General features: G+C 46.5%; 1 protein-coding gene across 3 annotated transcripts in view; it reads right to left on the bottom strand.

Annotated features, from left to right (window-relative positions):
* Window positions 1–2,282: 2,282 nt before the first annotated feature.
* Pag1 (phosphoprotein membrane anchor with glycosphingolipid microdomains 1) overlaps window positions 2,283–14,858 on the bottom strand; it is a 150,476-nt gene continuing 137,900 nt past the window's right edge. For all 3 annotated transcript variants that reach the window (XM_021158325.3, XM_029475223.2, XM_085836026.1), the window contains 3 exons: window positions 14,024–14,610; window positions 10,934–10,993; window positions 2,283–8,915 (listed from right to left, as the gene is read on the bottom strand). In XM_021158325.3, the coding sequence (XP_021013984.1) occupies window positions 8,553–8,915; window positions 10,934–10,993; window positions 14,024–14,610 (1,010 nt within the window). In that variant the 3' untranslated portion in view covers window positions 2,283–8,552. The remainder of the gene's footprint in view (window positions 8,916–10,933; window positions 10,994–14,023; window positions 14,611–14,858) is intronic.

Here is a 14,858-nt window from a genome sequence, read left to right as displayed (position 1 = left end):
CTGTTCCCCTCATTCTCCTGAGTTGTGTATCTCACTTAGGATCTAGACAAATCATCCTTTATTTACTCAGCATCATTCAATGATGCTTAGGACATGAGCAGCGTCAAACAGAACTGTCTTCTGTCTGTCTGCATACAGATTTTTTTTTTTTTTTTTTTGCATACAGATTTTATTTGCCGATGCAGAAAGGTACATTTTGGATATTTTTCCTTAAAAACTGACTCTGGGTAGACTGTGCCTGCCACTCTTACTTAGTATCAGAGCCCACTTCCCTTCGCTTAGCATGTACTGTGTCAACATACAGAGGCCACCTCTGGTGGAACCGTGGCCTTGGCGTCTGGAACCACACCTGCAAAACAGCAGGGCCTTCACATTGGCCTTAGTGAGTAAATCTGTCCTCTTTCTCCCGACATCAGCAGGACTGCTTCTTGGAAGATAATGCTGGTGACACTGTGGAAGACTGTCGGAATAGGATGGGGCTGGACCAGAGAGGGAGACATCAGGGGACCTGGCAGGGAGGCCACGGACTGCTGTTGGAGTCACAGATGGCCTAGTGTGGAGCCCTGGCATTGACACTGCTCCACACCTGGCTTGCTCTTTTGCTGGCTTCCCTGCATGCTCTCACACGAGCTCTAACCTACTCGAAAAGATCTTCTGAGACTATTATCTACCATGGGGATGAGACACTGTGCATGCCAAATATTTAAAAGTAGGTTCGAAGGCTGTGAGAATAGCCACTAGCCTTCAGTTGGCTCCTGTAGCATAGACATAGAGTTACGTGTCTTTCCTGTGGTTTCTGCTGCCTCCCTCACTTTGATATTACAAGGATTATTTCTTTTTCCCTTTTCATCTGAGCATAGAAACGCTTTCTGTTTGGACCACGCCTCTGTTGACTGCGCTGTCAGGTGGCTAGACTGTTTGTTTCCATGGCAGGTGCTCTGCCATCCTTACTTCGCTGGCACTTTTAGGGCTGGTGTGACTTGGAGGACATCTCTGTTGTGGTCCCCTGCCATTTCCTCAGAGACTGATGGTCAGCAAGCAGCTTTGGAGAGAGGAACATCCCAAGGACAAAATCCTGAGGCTCCAGAGTCCAAGCCAGGCTCAGTGAGCTGGGGACGGGAACGTGGGAGCATGGGAGCCAGATTAAACATCTATTTAGCAGCATTTGAATTAGCCTATGTTATAGGAATTCTCTCTATTTCAACCCAAAATGTTTCTAGAGGGCAAATGGGACAGCTGGGAGAGAGGATTCTGCTCCTGAATGAAATTCTGAGATGACATTGGGACATACAGATGGAGGTGCTCTAGGGACAGATGTGATGTCAAGTCCACAGTTGGTGCCACACAATCTGAAGTCCAGCCTCATGATTCTGATTTATATTCCTCATGCACACTGAGGTCTGCATAAACACACAGAATCAGAGCTGGTCACGTGTGCAGATATTCCATATACCAGTGAAATACACACACACACACACACACACACACACACACACACACACACACACACACGAGTATGAGTGGAATGTTTTCCATTGACTTTAATTAGGTGCCAGACTTCTCGTTTCCTTTGATGAATGTCTGCTCTGTGTGGGGATTAGCAGGGGACTTCTAGTAGACTGCTCTGTACCCTAGGAGACAGGACACAGACCAAATTGCTGAGCTGTGACATACTCCAATTCCCTGGGTGGTCTAGGTGTGTTTTGGGATTTAAGAATTCAAACAAGTGTTCCCTAGCTCTGAGCTTTTACTCAAGTAGAATGACCCTGGATTTCCATGGCTAAGGAAACCCTCACCAGTTCACCTTTTGGCCCTAGGGCCAGTGTTAGTCAGTCAAGCACTCAAGGCTACACACCCAAGTGAAGCCCTTGCCTCTCAGCCTCCCATCTCAGAGAAGTTGACTTTCCTCTTGGCCGGAAGCAGACATTTCTAGGCTTGCCTGGAAAGGTGGGTAAAGCTAGTCTGAGTTGCTCAGGTTCCTGTGAAGTCTATTAGCAATTGCAAAGCCCAGGTGTGATGCCCAACCCTTCATTTAGTCCCCAAGACAAACTTCTCAGTAGGTGGTACTCCAATCTCCAATCTCACAGACAGGTCACCTGGAGCAGGATTCAGGCACTGATGCTTTTCCTTCAGAAATCTGGCTCTAACCATGACCCTCGTTGGTCTGATCCTCAGGCATGATCTAAGCATCCTTCTATGTGGAAGCATAGAAATGAACCATTTCTGGCCTTTCCAAATATCAAACAAATTTTAACAAGCTTTTATATAAAACTGGCCTTTATTACAATTTAAAAAGAACAAAGACAAGTTTATAAGTGTCTTTAATTACAACGTACCTGCTATTTACAAGTAATTATACTTTTAATATACAGCTTGAATAAGATTTCTTCCATGTGAACTAGAAGCCATCACAAGTTAAACTCCACCCTTTTATGACTGTTCAGAATTGACATATTAGCATTAGAGACAGAAAACAAACACCCGTGTCAGTTCCTTAAGTACCATTATTGAATGAAAATTTGTGATCTAGCCACAGAAGAGTAGAAATAATTCCTCGACTGAAACGTGACAAAAAGTATTGCTATCATCTAATCCTAAACACAATGCTGGATCATTAACAATGCAACCGCAGTTTATATAGCACCTTTTAAGGAGATCAAAGCCTTTGTCTTACATTATCTGACTTGTTCCCAAAATATCCCTATGAGGTAGGCAATGGTTGGTAATCATTATCCCCATCTTGTAATATGGAGAAACTGAGGCACAGAGAAGTTCAATCATTTGCTTGAGGTCACACAGTAAACTTGATGGTGGGACAGGAACCACAGCCCTGTGCTCTTGTCTCCAAAAGGAATCATTCTCTTTAGACAAAACTGGACAATTTAATTTAACACATGAATTCACTTTTCCAAGAAAATTTAAAATGTGCTCCCCCCCCCCCAGTATAAATTATTGAAATACTATGACAAGAACAGACACCTGGGCAGTGGCAGACAGATATATGCTCTGCTGGAAAGGCTATGGGAGCTTTGTTCTTTTATTCCAGGAGTTGATCTTCCTAGAGAAAACAGTTTAAAGTCTTTAGAAAAAATATACTGGGAGGGCTACTTCTTCTGGCTTACAGATTATAACTTTAATGACCTCACTGAATTTTCCTCAAACTTGGCTTACTCTTGAGTTACAAAGAAAATATCTAAATAAAAAGTTTAACCTTTGAGTTACTAGTCTTCCTTTATACATTTACTGTTTACATGTTAAGACTGGCGCTCAACCTGTGGGTTAAGACCCCTTCTGGGTTCTCTATCCTGCAGACCACACATTTACATTATGATTCATACCAGTAGCAAAGTTACAGTTATGAAGTGGCAACAAAACATTGAATGGTGGTGGTGGGGGTCACCACAACTGTATTAAAGGGTCACAGCATTGGAAAGGTTGAGAAACAGGACCTTAGCGCAGGTGGGAAGTGAGGACAGGCAGGAGCTACTCACAATACTTAGTTCAAATTTTGCTTTTTTTGTCTTCCCTCAGAGTCAATTGTGTATTTGATACTTTAAAAAATGCACTAAAAATACATAGAATGATTGGAGTTCCAGACTCAACTCTCTAGGCACTCACCCATCCATCCATCCATCCATCTACCCACCCACCCATTCATCCACCCATCTACCTATCCACCTATCCATCCATCAACCCATTCACTCACCCATCCATCCATCCATCCATCCATCCATCCATCCATCCATCCATCCATCCATCCATCCATCCGTCATCTATCTCTCTCTCTTTCCTTTTTTCTCTTTTTGGTTTTGGCATTTTTCATACAGCATCTCTACTAGACAAATACTATGAATGCTTTTGCATTCCTGGGTAGTTGGCAGGTCTCTGTAAAGCAACATGGAGGAATCAACTTGAGAGAGAGAGAGAGAGAGAGAGAGAGAGAGAGAGAGAGAGAGAGAGAGAGAGAGAGAGAGAGAACACAAGAGCACCAGCCACACAGTACAGAGTAAAGGGGAACTTCGTGTCAGGTTCACTGACCAGGTTTACATGGAAAACTCATGCGTTAGGAATGGTCAAAGTCACCAGCCTTGGCTTGCAGGTTAGTGTGTGACTTCTCTTGGAGCTTGAGACAAGAGACTCTGCGGTGGCCACTGCAGACTCGCAGTCAGTGGTCCCACCTAGGCTGGTGAGTGGTACTGAAGAGTAGCTGGACATGCTGTAGATATGGCACAGAGGTGACAGTTGTGTAGACACTCATGATGGGGATGAGGTCCATGGCAAATGGATGAAGGGGCAGGCCATCTGTGCAGGAGCAGGCAAAGGGAGGGGAAGGAAACACTGACTTCACACCCTAGTCCTTCTGCCTCTTGAAGGGCATCAGAGTCAGGGAAGAACCATAAGATTCCGAGGCTAATGTGAATATTTTTGAACATAGAAAGCCAAGGTTTAAGCATTTTCACATCGAACAAAACCTCTTTACTCTTTCATGAACTAGATGATCAGATAGTTACAAATATCAGCAGAGATAATTAGTAACTGCTTTGTGTCTTGGACTACTTTGTACCCTACTTGAATAAGAGGAGTACCTTCAAACTGGCTGGGAACCTCAGGGACATGTTACAACCAACCATCCTTATGAGGGAACTTGTTGGAATGAGAACTACAGCCTCTACTTGTAACAGTGGATTTATCTGCTTATATTTCAAACTCCCCCACAAATCACAAAGCATGTAAATACAACAGCAATATTGGACAGGTGCCAGTTTACTATACAAGTCTGAGGAGGGAGTCACCAACCTTTATAACACATATAAGGGGATTTGAGATAACCAGAACACTTTGTTTAGAATAGGCTCTGGCCTTGTAGCCCAGGTTAGCCTTGAACGCAAGACCTTCCTTCTCTCCCACTCACTCTCCCTCATTATAGGGTGACAGGCATGGGCTGCAGTGCCCAGGTCCTAGATCAAACCAAACCAAACCAAACCAAACCAAACCAAACCAAACCAGTCCTACAGAATGGCAGTGCCAGTCCAAGGGGGAGCCTGCACTGGGAAATCTGAATAGTAAGTGGAATGATCTTTAGTACTGCCTTTTAAGCAAAATTATGCTTCCAATTTTCATCTGAGAGTAAAAATCCAAACAAACATCTTTTAGTTAAATAAAAGAAGCTGAAGAACAATAAAACATAAATATTTAGAGGTACAATGTAAAAATAATAAAAGGCCCAAACAACCCTTTTCCCACAAAGAATATTGGTATTATTTAGAAGTTTTGCAGACTTAGTGATGTGATTTAGATAAGGACAAGTCAAAAATATGCAGCCAACACATTTATAAAAATGACTTTCTTTTAGAATATTGGAAATTTCACATAAGATAGTCTATGGTGAGTCTATAGTCAGCGCTATATACTCTGTGGTGGTGTTTAAGTGTACAGTCCAGCCTGCTGTAGACTCAGGTGTTTATGTGCACAGTCCAGCCTCCTTTTGATGATGGTTTCCCACACATTTAAACTCTGTAACATTTAGACTTTAAACCAAACTACAGGCTCCGCCCAGCTCAAAGACAGGAACATGGATTTTAGCCAAGTAAGAGAGTAACCGGTGAGGGGCTCGCTTTGCTCGGTGAGGGGCTCGCTTTGCTCAGCCGAGCGAGCGGCAGTTACATGGTTACCACGCATTTCCTGCTGTGCTGGCATCTTTGGCTTGATTGTCCAGGCTTTTGTTTTGCTGTGAGCTTTTGCTCTTTCACTTGGCTAAAATCTGTATCCTCACAAGCTAGTGCTTCTTCCTTTGGAATTTATGCTAGGGAGAGGGCCTCCAGGTTCCTTGTACAGAACCTGCGAGATCGCCTGTCACACTCACTCTTACCACTGCGAGCTTCTCGGACCAGGAGAGGAATGTCAGTGCACATTTCATGACCGTGTTACACACCACGTTTGGAAACTCTGGGACATTTGGACAACAGGAATTCAAGATGCCATGATTATTTATAATGAACTTATCTCTGATGAAAGAGTCTTGAAGAACAGAACTCAAGTGAGCTGCACAGGAGATAGAAGTAGCTGAGATGGAGACAACTTGGGGTCGGTCCTACTGCGATGGATACTCTGGGCTCACCTATGAGCAGTTCCAGGAAGTGAAAAAGCACTTTGAGAAAGACTAAGGAGGGGACTCATGGCTGACAAACTCAAACTGACCAAAGGAGACATCAGGTACTGTTTCTTCAAGAAGAGGCGTGAGATGAAGCTCAAGCGGTTGTCTAAGGCCCACAAGAATTGGAAACTGTGCTGCTGCCACTGTGCATCAAGAGGGACTACTGGGCAGAACCCCAAGGGGTCCTCTCAAGACGACCCTGGACTCCCCGAAGCTCTGGGAGCCTTGAAGAGTCTCATGCTCTCTTCTGGGCACCAAAGCAGAGGTGACGGGTCATAGGATCTCTGACTCTCTGGCAAAGGCTCTTTACTGTTAATGTTTTTCAACTTTCTTCTTGGAGCAGGGGGCTGATGGGTTTGATGTCTCTGGATGGTACGTGAATAATAAAGCATGCATTCATAGAAAAAAAGAGTTTTATACTTTAGAGATCATACCAGCTTTCCCGCTAAGACTTTTTATAAGACATAATCAAACTCCTGAGCTATACGATGCCTATAAGGAATTGCATGGTGGCAAGCACATGTCCAGGAGCACCCTGTGGCATGGGGAGTGGCAGGTGATGAGGGGACCCTTGTGGCCTGAGAGATGGTTGGGCCAAACTCATTAATACACAGCAGTGAAAATCAGTGGTTGCAAACAGCCTTGCCCATTACTGCTCCCAGGTCCCTGGGGTATCCCACCGCTGCGGCGAGGCCTGCAGAGGCTATGCTTATCCATGCACCCACCATCTTCATGGAGGATTAGGCTAATGCCAACAACATCCAAGAGAGTTTGCAGCTCCACAGGCACGATCCACAGCCAGTCAGTGAGTACAAGGATGGAAAGACAGGCCACAGAGCTGGTCACGTCACCTTCCCACGCACACTCTTTGTCACAGGGAAGGAAAATAGCACGATTCTTAAGTCATTAGAATAAGATGCCACACGGCAGTAGGAAAGAAAAGGCTGTCTCTTTATCTGTGTCCTGCACTTCAGCTAGGCTCCTTTTAAAATGAAAAGTGAACACAGTTTCCAATGCTGGCCTGGGAAGATCTAGAGAGGTGATTGAACTTTCAATGTGAGCTGCTGCAGCCACTGACTCTTGTGAATCGATGAACAACCGGGCGATTTGCATCAGCAGAGACTGAGCGGGGGCAGGCACCGCCACTGGTGTCCTTAGAGGGTTCACTAGACATCAGTGAAAGTCTGGTACTTTCAGGATTCCCAAGTCAGATTTTGTTCTATTTATAACACCGAGTGTCTCAGCAGTGACACATTTATGTCCATTGCATTTTGCCACCAATGCCTCAGTGTTTTGGATCTAGAACTCCCAGTACTGTCTGAGGAGTTGAGCCTTAACAAATCTTCAATGTTATATTACTGATTAGAGAAAAGAATAAAAACTGCTTATAATTATCTAGCTTATGTGCTTTATGGTATCGTTTGTAAAATGAGAGTACAAATCACTGTACATAAAATCCAAATAGTTAATATATATTTTCTGGCACTTTCTAGAAATTAGGCATTAAACATAAAACATCTTATAAATTTATATAATAAAATAAATGTTTACATTTTACTCAGATTACCGTCAGATTATAGGAAAGTCACATGTGGGCAGCAAAGACCACTGGAAACACATTTATGTCCGCAGCCCTTTGGGGATAGACACCATGGCTGCCATCCTCACAGAAACATTAAGGCTCTGTTTGGAAGGAAGAGCACTGGGTGTGAAGAGCTACAGAAGTACCACAGTAATTATGAAAATGCAAACACTGTCGGGAAGGTTTTCAACATAGAACATTAAAACATATCTCAACTGACCTCATGTACCTCTGAAGCCTGCAGATGCAGTGTCCAACGAGGAGCAAGAACCCCAGAGACTCCAGGGACAGCCCACCCCATACCTCCCAGCCTGCACATCCAGGTTCCTTCCCAGGGACTAAGAGGCAGGTTTGGGAAGAGGGTGGGTTAACAGCAACCAGTTTCTTTCCATGCTAACATTTAGCTGAAGGCCAGTGCAAGCCAGTGGGAGACCGTCCGTGGGATGAAACACACATGGGAGGTCTCCAGGGGTGAAGTGCCAGTGTTTTAGCATGAGGAGCAGAAGAAAAGAGAACGAGGACGGAAACCTGGCTCTTCTTCAGCAGGCAGATGGGATTTTGGCATTGGTGGGTGGGGCTTCCCCTCCAGCACCCACAGCTGGCCTTCCTCTGTGGAATGTGGAGGTAAGGGGTACCAGGGGGTTCTTGGGAGCACTGGAGGGTGGCTGCCCTGGCAGGCAGGTCCGTACCTTACTGTTTTGGAAACTGGGTGACAGCTGTGAGCCTGCACTTGAAGATTTCAGTAACCAAAGCAGCGAGAAACTGCAGTCACCTCCTCTCCACAGCAGAGCTGTTGATCACAGCCTCTTTGAGTTGCTAGAGCCTGGTGACATCTCTACATTGCTGCAAGTCCCCAATGCTCTCGTAGTCATTCTCCTTGGGGACATGGTGGCCATTGGTCTCCAGAGGGACCTTCTCATCCTCTCTGTTTAGAGTCTGTATGGCTTCATAGTCAGGCTCTGGCTCCTCACTGGGCCTCCTTGCTGGGGGCAGTGTGCTGATGCTGTTGGGAGTTTTCTCAAAGTCTTTCACAGTGGCATAGAGGTCATTACAGGAAGATGACGACCTCTGAGGGAGGCCCTTCATGGAGTGGCAGGCAGATTCTGGCCCTTTCATACATGGTCCAGGTTTGTGTGCCGACTGGCCAGGCTTATTCACCGACGAATACATTGCTGAGATCTAGGGAACAGAGAGACATGAACAAGCCACCTGCAAGATGTGACTCCCTCCTCCACTTCTTGGTGACAAGCTATACACTTGGCCTACTGCCTGTAAGAGCTGTATGTTACTAGAGAATAATTAAACAATATCTTCCTTTCTGTAGATGAAACTTATTTGATTAACTCTCTATAAACCCAGTTTCGTGGAGATCTCATGGGACCAGATGTAGCTCTTGTGGCTGGAGGACACTGACTAGTGGGAGGTCAAGGAATCACAGAGGACTCAGTAGAAAGCAGTGCCTGAGCCAGTGAAGGCGCTCCAGACATGCAAGCAAGAGAGTAGAGGTTGGAAGGCTTCTGAATGGCCTCTGCAATTGGCTGTCCCTGGCATAGTGAAGTAACAGAGGCCTCACCCATGACTCCCAGGGTTTGCCCTACGTAGTCAGGGAAATAGGTAGGTGAAAGTTCCTATCCGTGAGAACAGGTGCATGTGGGGATTAGGAAGTATCCTCTGTGGGAATTATGTCTTGAGCTCCGAGATGCTTCATCTTCCTGCACTGCACTCAAGAGTTCTCTGTACAAGGCAAGGCTCCTGCTATGTGTGTGTGGCTCCACAGGCACACAGGGCCCACACGGGGCCTTCCACTCCAGCCATGTGCAGCAAGAGCAGGGAAGGTGTCTGGTACTGTGTCCGAACCTAGCACGCTGCATGCCATAATCACGGCTTCAACATTTAGAAGGCATCACTAAGTCTCCTAAGTTTTAACTCTGGCTCTTGGATACTCCTCATCTGTTCTCACTGGTTTCCTCAAGTGATGTTAGCCTTATCTGGGTTCATCTTTTCTGAGGTGAGCAGTATCCAGCATTCCTCAGGGAGACATTTCCCGCCTCCCAACCACCCTGACTTTTGGAATTTTTCAGCTCACTGCTGATTTTCTTCTATGGTGGCCGCCCAGCTGCTGCCTAGAACTCCTTCTCCTTCTTTTCTTACCCTAGTTCTTCCTCCTGTTCATGTGGGCCGGCCCTTCCTGCAGCCTAGTGCCCTTCACTTGGTTCCTTACACACCCTGCCATTCTTGTGGTTCACAGTCTATCACATACCTTCCCAGCATGGGCAACCATCTTAGCCTTGACATCCAAGCACAGGCCTGAGGGCTTGTCATGCCTTTCAAGCCCAGGCAACAATCACAGAACATTTATTCTTGGGAAGAAGCACTAAGTTTTGTGGGAGGAGGGGTGGGGGCAGGGTCTTGCCAAGCAGTGTAGGCTTCACTGAATGAAATAAACATCCTCCAGCCCCGCAAGTGGGCCCTGGGATTACATTTGAGAGAAACCATGACTGTAGGCTGGGTTGTTGTGTTTTGTTTCAACTTGGTGTAAGTAGAATCATCTGGGAGAAAGAGCCTCAATTGAAAAGGACCTCTGTACGACTGGCCTGTAGACAAGCCTAGAGGCCATTTCTAAACCAAGTGATTGGTGTGTGAGAGCCTAGCCCACTGTGGATGGTGCCACCCTTAGGCAGGCCACAGTGGCTTATATAAGAAAACAGGCTTCCTTATAGCAGGACTTCATGGCCTCTGCTTCAGTTCTTGCCTTTAAGCTCCTGCCCTGACATACCTCAGTAATGGAGTTTTAAGTTTTAAGTCTTATGTAGATAATTGGGCTAGCCTAATATAGCCAGGGCTAGCCTTAGACTCTTGATCCTCCTGCCTCTACTTCCCATGTGACAGGGGTCGTTGTTTGCCACTAGATTGGATTTATGGCAACTGGGATTACAGACTTAGCTTCCATTTTTTAACTTTTATTTTTAAAGTTGCATGTGCACGAGAGCGCAGATGCCTGTGGACTGCAGAAGCACTGCATGGAATCCTCTGGAGTCGGTCAGACAGCTGGTTGTAGGCTGCCCAGCCCAGCTAGGTTCTAGCCACTCAACCCCTGTGTAGGCGCAGCGCAAACCCTTAACTGCCAAACCACCTCTCCAGCCCACAAGATCTACATTTCAGACTTTTTTGCTTATTTGAAAAGAATTGAAATTTACCTCCTCTTCTGTAAGAGTCGGGTCTTCTTCCCGAGACTTGTATGACAAGGAACTAAATCTCTGTCAAAAAAATAAAATAAAACACAACAAAGTAAAACAGTCTGAAGCCAATAGTTTAGCCCAGCACTTATGTCCATGTCTATGCAAATGCTTTCACATTATTTCTACAGGATACAGGCAGCTCTGCGTCTCCTGCATCAGCATCCCATGCCCGTGGCTGCCCGCGGCTGCCCGGCGGCTTCACGGTGTACAGAGGCCTTCTGATGTGTTAGTCGCCGAGGAAGGGCTGACCTGCAGTTCTGCACGGCACGCCAGCAGTTATATCCGACAGCCTGCGGTATCACCAGGAAGAACCCCACAGCTCACAGTCTCCCCTTGATCTGTTTCTCCTTGAGTTTGGTTCCTGGTTCTTTTGTGATTTGGACCCTGGTTTATTAACTATCTCTAACATATTTATGACCTTTAATTCTTGATTCCAACCAAGCCATATCTATGCAAACCATGTCTCTCCCACACTGGCAGATGCTTCTCTGTCTCCCAGAGTCCTTCACTGGCCCAGGCCTTAGCTTCCTCTTCGTCCCTCTCTGTCCTCACCATGCCAGCTTTCCTTATTCAGCTCCTCTCTGTAATTCCAACACTTAATCGTGATGTAGCTACTTCTTCCTTTCTCCTTCATTTCCTCTTCTGCTGTCTGTCCTTGCTGCCTTCCCAGTGGCTGGGCCCTGAGAGAGGCTCCCTGTCTCAGGCCACTTCTCTGAGGCATATTCTACCTGTGTTTCCTCCCCAGCCCATCTACTTGGTACACACAGCTCATAGCCTTGTTTCTGGATTCTCTGAGAAAACTTGAAGAGGCAAATGCATTTCTATGGACTCTACCCTGTCCCCACTGTCCCTCAGTCCCTTCTTGGTTACCACAAACGAACTTCTTGCCATACACTGCGCTCAAACAAGTTCAGCTGGACTTTTAGCTCTGTCCTCTTCTCACTGTGGTACAATAAAACCTCAGATAACTGTCCTCTCCACATGGTCTTTGCAGCCATTCCAGCTGGGTTTCCACCTTCACAAGTCTGAGGAATTCTTCATCCTGGTCCCTCAAGATGGCCACATCAATATGATGGCTTGTCCTGTGTGACCTGAGGTCAGCCCTTCCTCCCTACACTTCCTTTACCTGGTCTTCAGCAACCCTGCTCCCTTTCCTGGTTTTTGTCCCTATTTTGGTCTTTCCTGCTATTCCCCCGACCCCAGAGCCCTGTTCCTGGGGCTCTTCTGGCCCTAATAGACACTCATCTAACCCTATATTGTTTAAATACCACATTTCTGCTACTGGTCCTAAACCATATGAATCTAGTCCCAGCCTTCCCTTTTAGACCAGTCATTCTGCAGCTGCCCTGAGCTATGTCAACATTGGGATCAGTCCTGCTCTCTAAAGGTACGGCATGCTACACACACAGAGCCTCAGCTCTCAGCTCTGCCCTAGCTCCTGCTTGCCTGTGATACTCCAGCTGGGTTCCTGCTGGTTTCCTGTGCCCACCAGCTGTGCCAGCCCTTGGTACATCCCCCCCCCCGCCCCCAGCTGAGCTCTTGGCTATAGCTAGCTCTTCTCATCACTTCTTCTGCCTCTGTCCTGACTAGGAGCCTAGGCTCTCTAAGTTCATATCCAGGCACCTGTCTGCAAACTGCTCTTATCTTTGCCCATTGCTATTCCCTACCTCAGTGCTCCCTCTGTATAGCAGCCACTGCTATAACTTAGGGGTTTCCAAGTGGTCAAGCTGTACAACGTCCCAAAGAGTACACGTACAGCTTTCTTAGTCGCACGGTAACTCTGCTTAGGATTACCGTCACACACAACAACTCTGTCCAAGGTGTACCCCACCCCTGCTTACTCCTAATCTGCTTTAGCTTATTTTTCCCTTTAAACTGTATGATAGCTTAAAGTTGAAGTTCCACACGACCTGGGGTTTTCATTAATTTATGTTTGTTCACTGGTGTATTCATTAACACCTAGAAGGCCATATGGCATGCAGTAGATGCTCAATAAAATCTTTGTTTTGATAAACATTTAAACCTTTGAGATTCTTAACTCACATAAAATTGGGATTGTTTCCATGGAGGATTACTTGCGTGTACAATGTGCAGAGATAATTTAGATGTGTATTTCCAGTTTTTAATGTGAAACTCGGAGAACTGCTTACTAACAGCTAACCTTTTTATCTTCCAAATGCTTGCCAATAAAAAGCTTTAGGCACTGCAGACTTACATTGGCTTCATCTGTCTTTGGTTATCTGAAGGGTAGAAACCACTGCACTTCCCGGGGATGCTTCCAGATACTTTATGGCATTTGCAACAGCTGATTTCATAGAGAATAGTGCCAAGAACGGCATCAGAGCACAACCGGTGCAGCCACAGGAGGGCTGCCCGTTAGCAGTGCTACCGCTGCCTCCGCTGGGCCTCCCTGCAAAGGCCCGAGAGGAAGCTACGGCTGGAGGCTACTAGAAGTCTGGTATTAGCAGACTGAGGCAGTGCGGCTTAGTGAATCTGTGAGGACAATCTAGCCGGTACTCAGGTGAGAGGCCCACTGTGGCGCAGACTCTGAAAGACACATGCACTGAAGACTATGGTGGACTATTGATGCAGTTTAGATCTCTGCTAACAGCTTAGGAATTACTTAAAAATATTGTTTAGGAACTTGTGAAAAATAAGAGCTGTTAGCTTGTGTCCAGGAAAATATACACAGTAAGTTGCAAGCAGGGGCGCTACACATCCGGACTCTGTAAAGGCCGCTCTGCGCTGAGTTGTGGGACTCTCCTCAAAGACTCAAGGTTACCAGGCTGCCTGAGGCTGAGATGAGGGAAGATGTCTGGTAAAGAGCCTTGCCTATCTGGTTCCTAGTCTTCAAAATGAAGGCAGCAATCGCAGTCTAATTAGCTATATAATATAAAATCTTGAAACTACCTAAATGAGATGCTGAGAAAGGTTTTATATACATCAATCTTTCAGTAAGGCTCAGAGGGTGAAAATCCAGGCACAGCTGACGCTAGTATTTATATATATATTTCTCAGAGCGGTAGCCTCGGCATGACCCAAGCCCACCTTGCTGTGTCCACCGGTCCCTTCTGCAGCTTGCTCCTCTGCCTGTCCTTCTCCCTCCTGGGGAAGGTTGGCATTCTCATCCAGAAGCTTAACCGGGACAGGAGGTGGGCTTTCCTCGTCCAGGTCACTGCAAGTTCCCAGAATGCTCTCTGCGTTCGTGCTGTGGCGGCACTTTTTGTTTCTGTCCACAGAGGCATATTCAGCCAAGTCGGCCTTGCCCTCCATGGGAGCCCCCTGAAGCTCCTTCAAGGCAGAAGTAGACTTAGACTTGCCACCCTGGCCTTTGTCTGCCACTTCCTTGATCTCCTTCACTGTTTCATACAGGCAGTCCTCCACCATGTTCTCCTGGGAGGAGCTATCCTTGAGCACCTCGTAGGGCCCCTCCACTCCGGGCCCCAGTTCCGTGTCTGCAGCCCTGGCTGTGAGAATCTCATCCACGGCGTTCTCAGGCGGGATCCTGGGCAGCTCCCGGCTCTGGTGGCACTTGGCCTTTCCTGTGCTGTCCTGGGAGTCCAGTAGATCTGAAGCCGAGGTCTGGACTTCCTCATAATGCTGCATGCAGGTCATCGTGCTGTCTTCTGAAAGAACTGAAGGGGAAAAGGTGTGAACAGTGGGCGGAGGAAGCGGCCCTAATAACCAGTGCATGGACCACGATGTCGCCACTACAAACCTGGTTTTACCTGATGCTCAGCTGCAGACTTCAGTGCCAATGCACCATCTTATTTCCATTACATTGAAAGGGAACCGATTCACGGTAGCATTCCCAGTACAAAATTGAATAAATGATGTGGGCTATGCTTTTGACTTCATTACGTATCACTCCTGCTGAAACCCA

Source organism: Mus caroli, unplaced genomic scaffold, assembly GCF_978045245.1.
Source record: "Mus caroli unplaced genomic scaffold, Mus_caroli_1 scaffold_3, whole genome shotgun sequence".
In the NCBI taxonomy this organism is placed as follows: Eukaryota; Metazoa; Chordata; class Mammalia; order Rodentia; family Muridae; genus Mus; species Mus caroli.
This window is presented reverse-complemented; position numbering and strand designations above follow the sequence as displayed.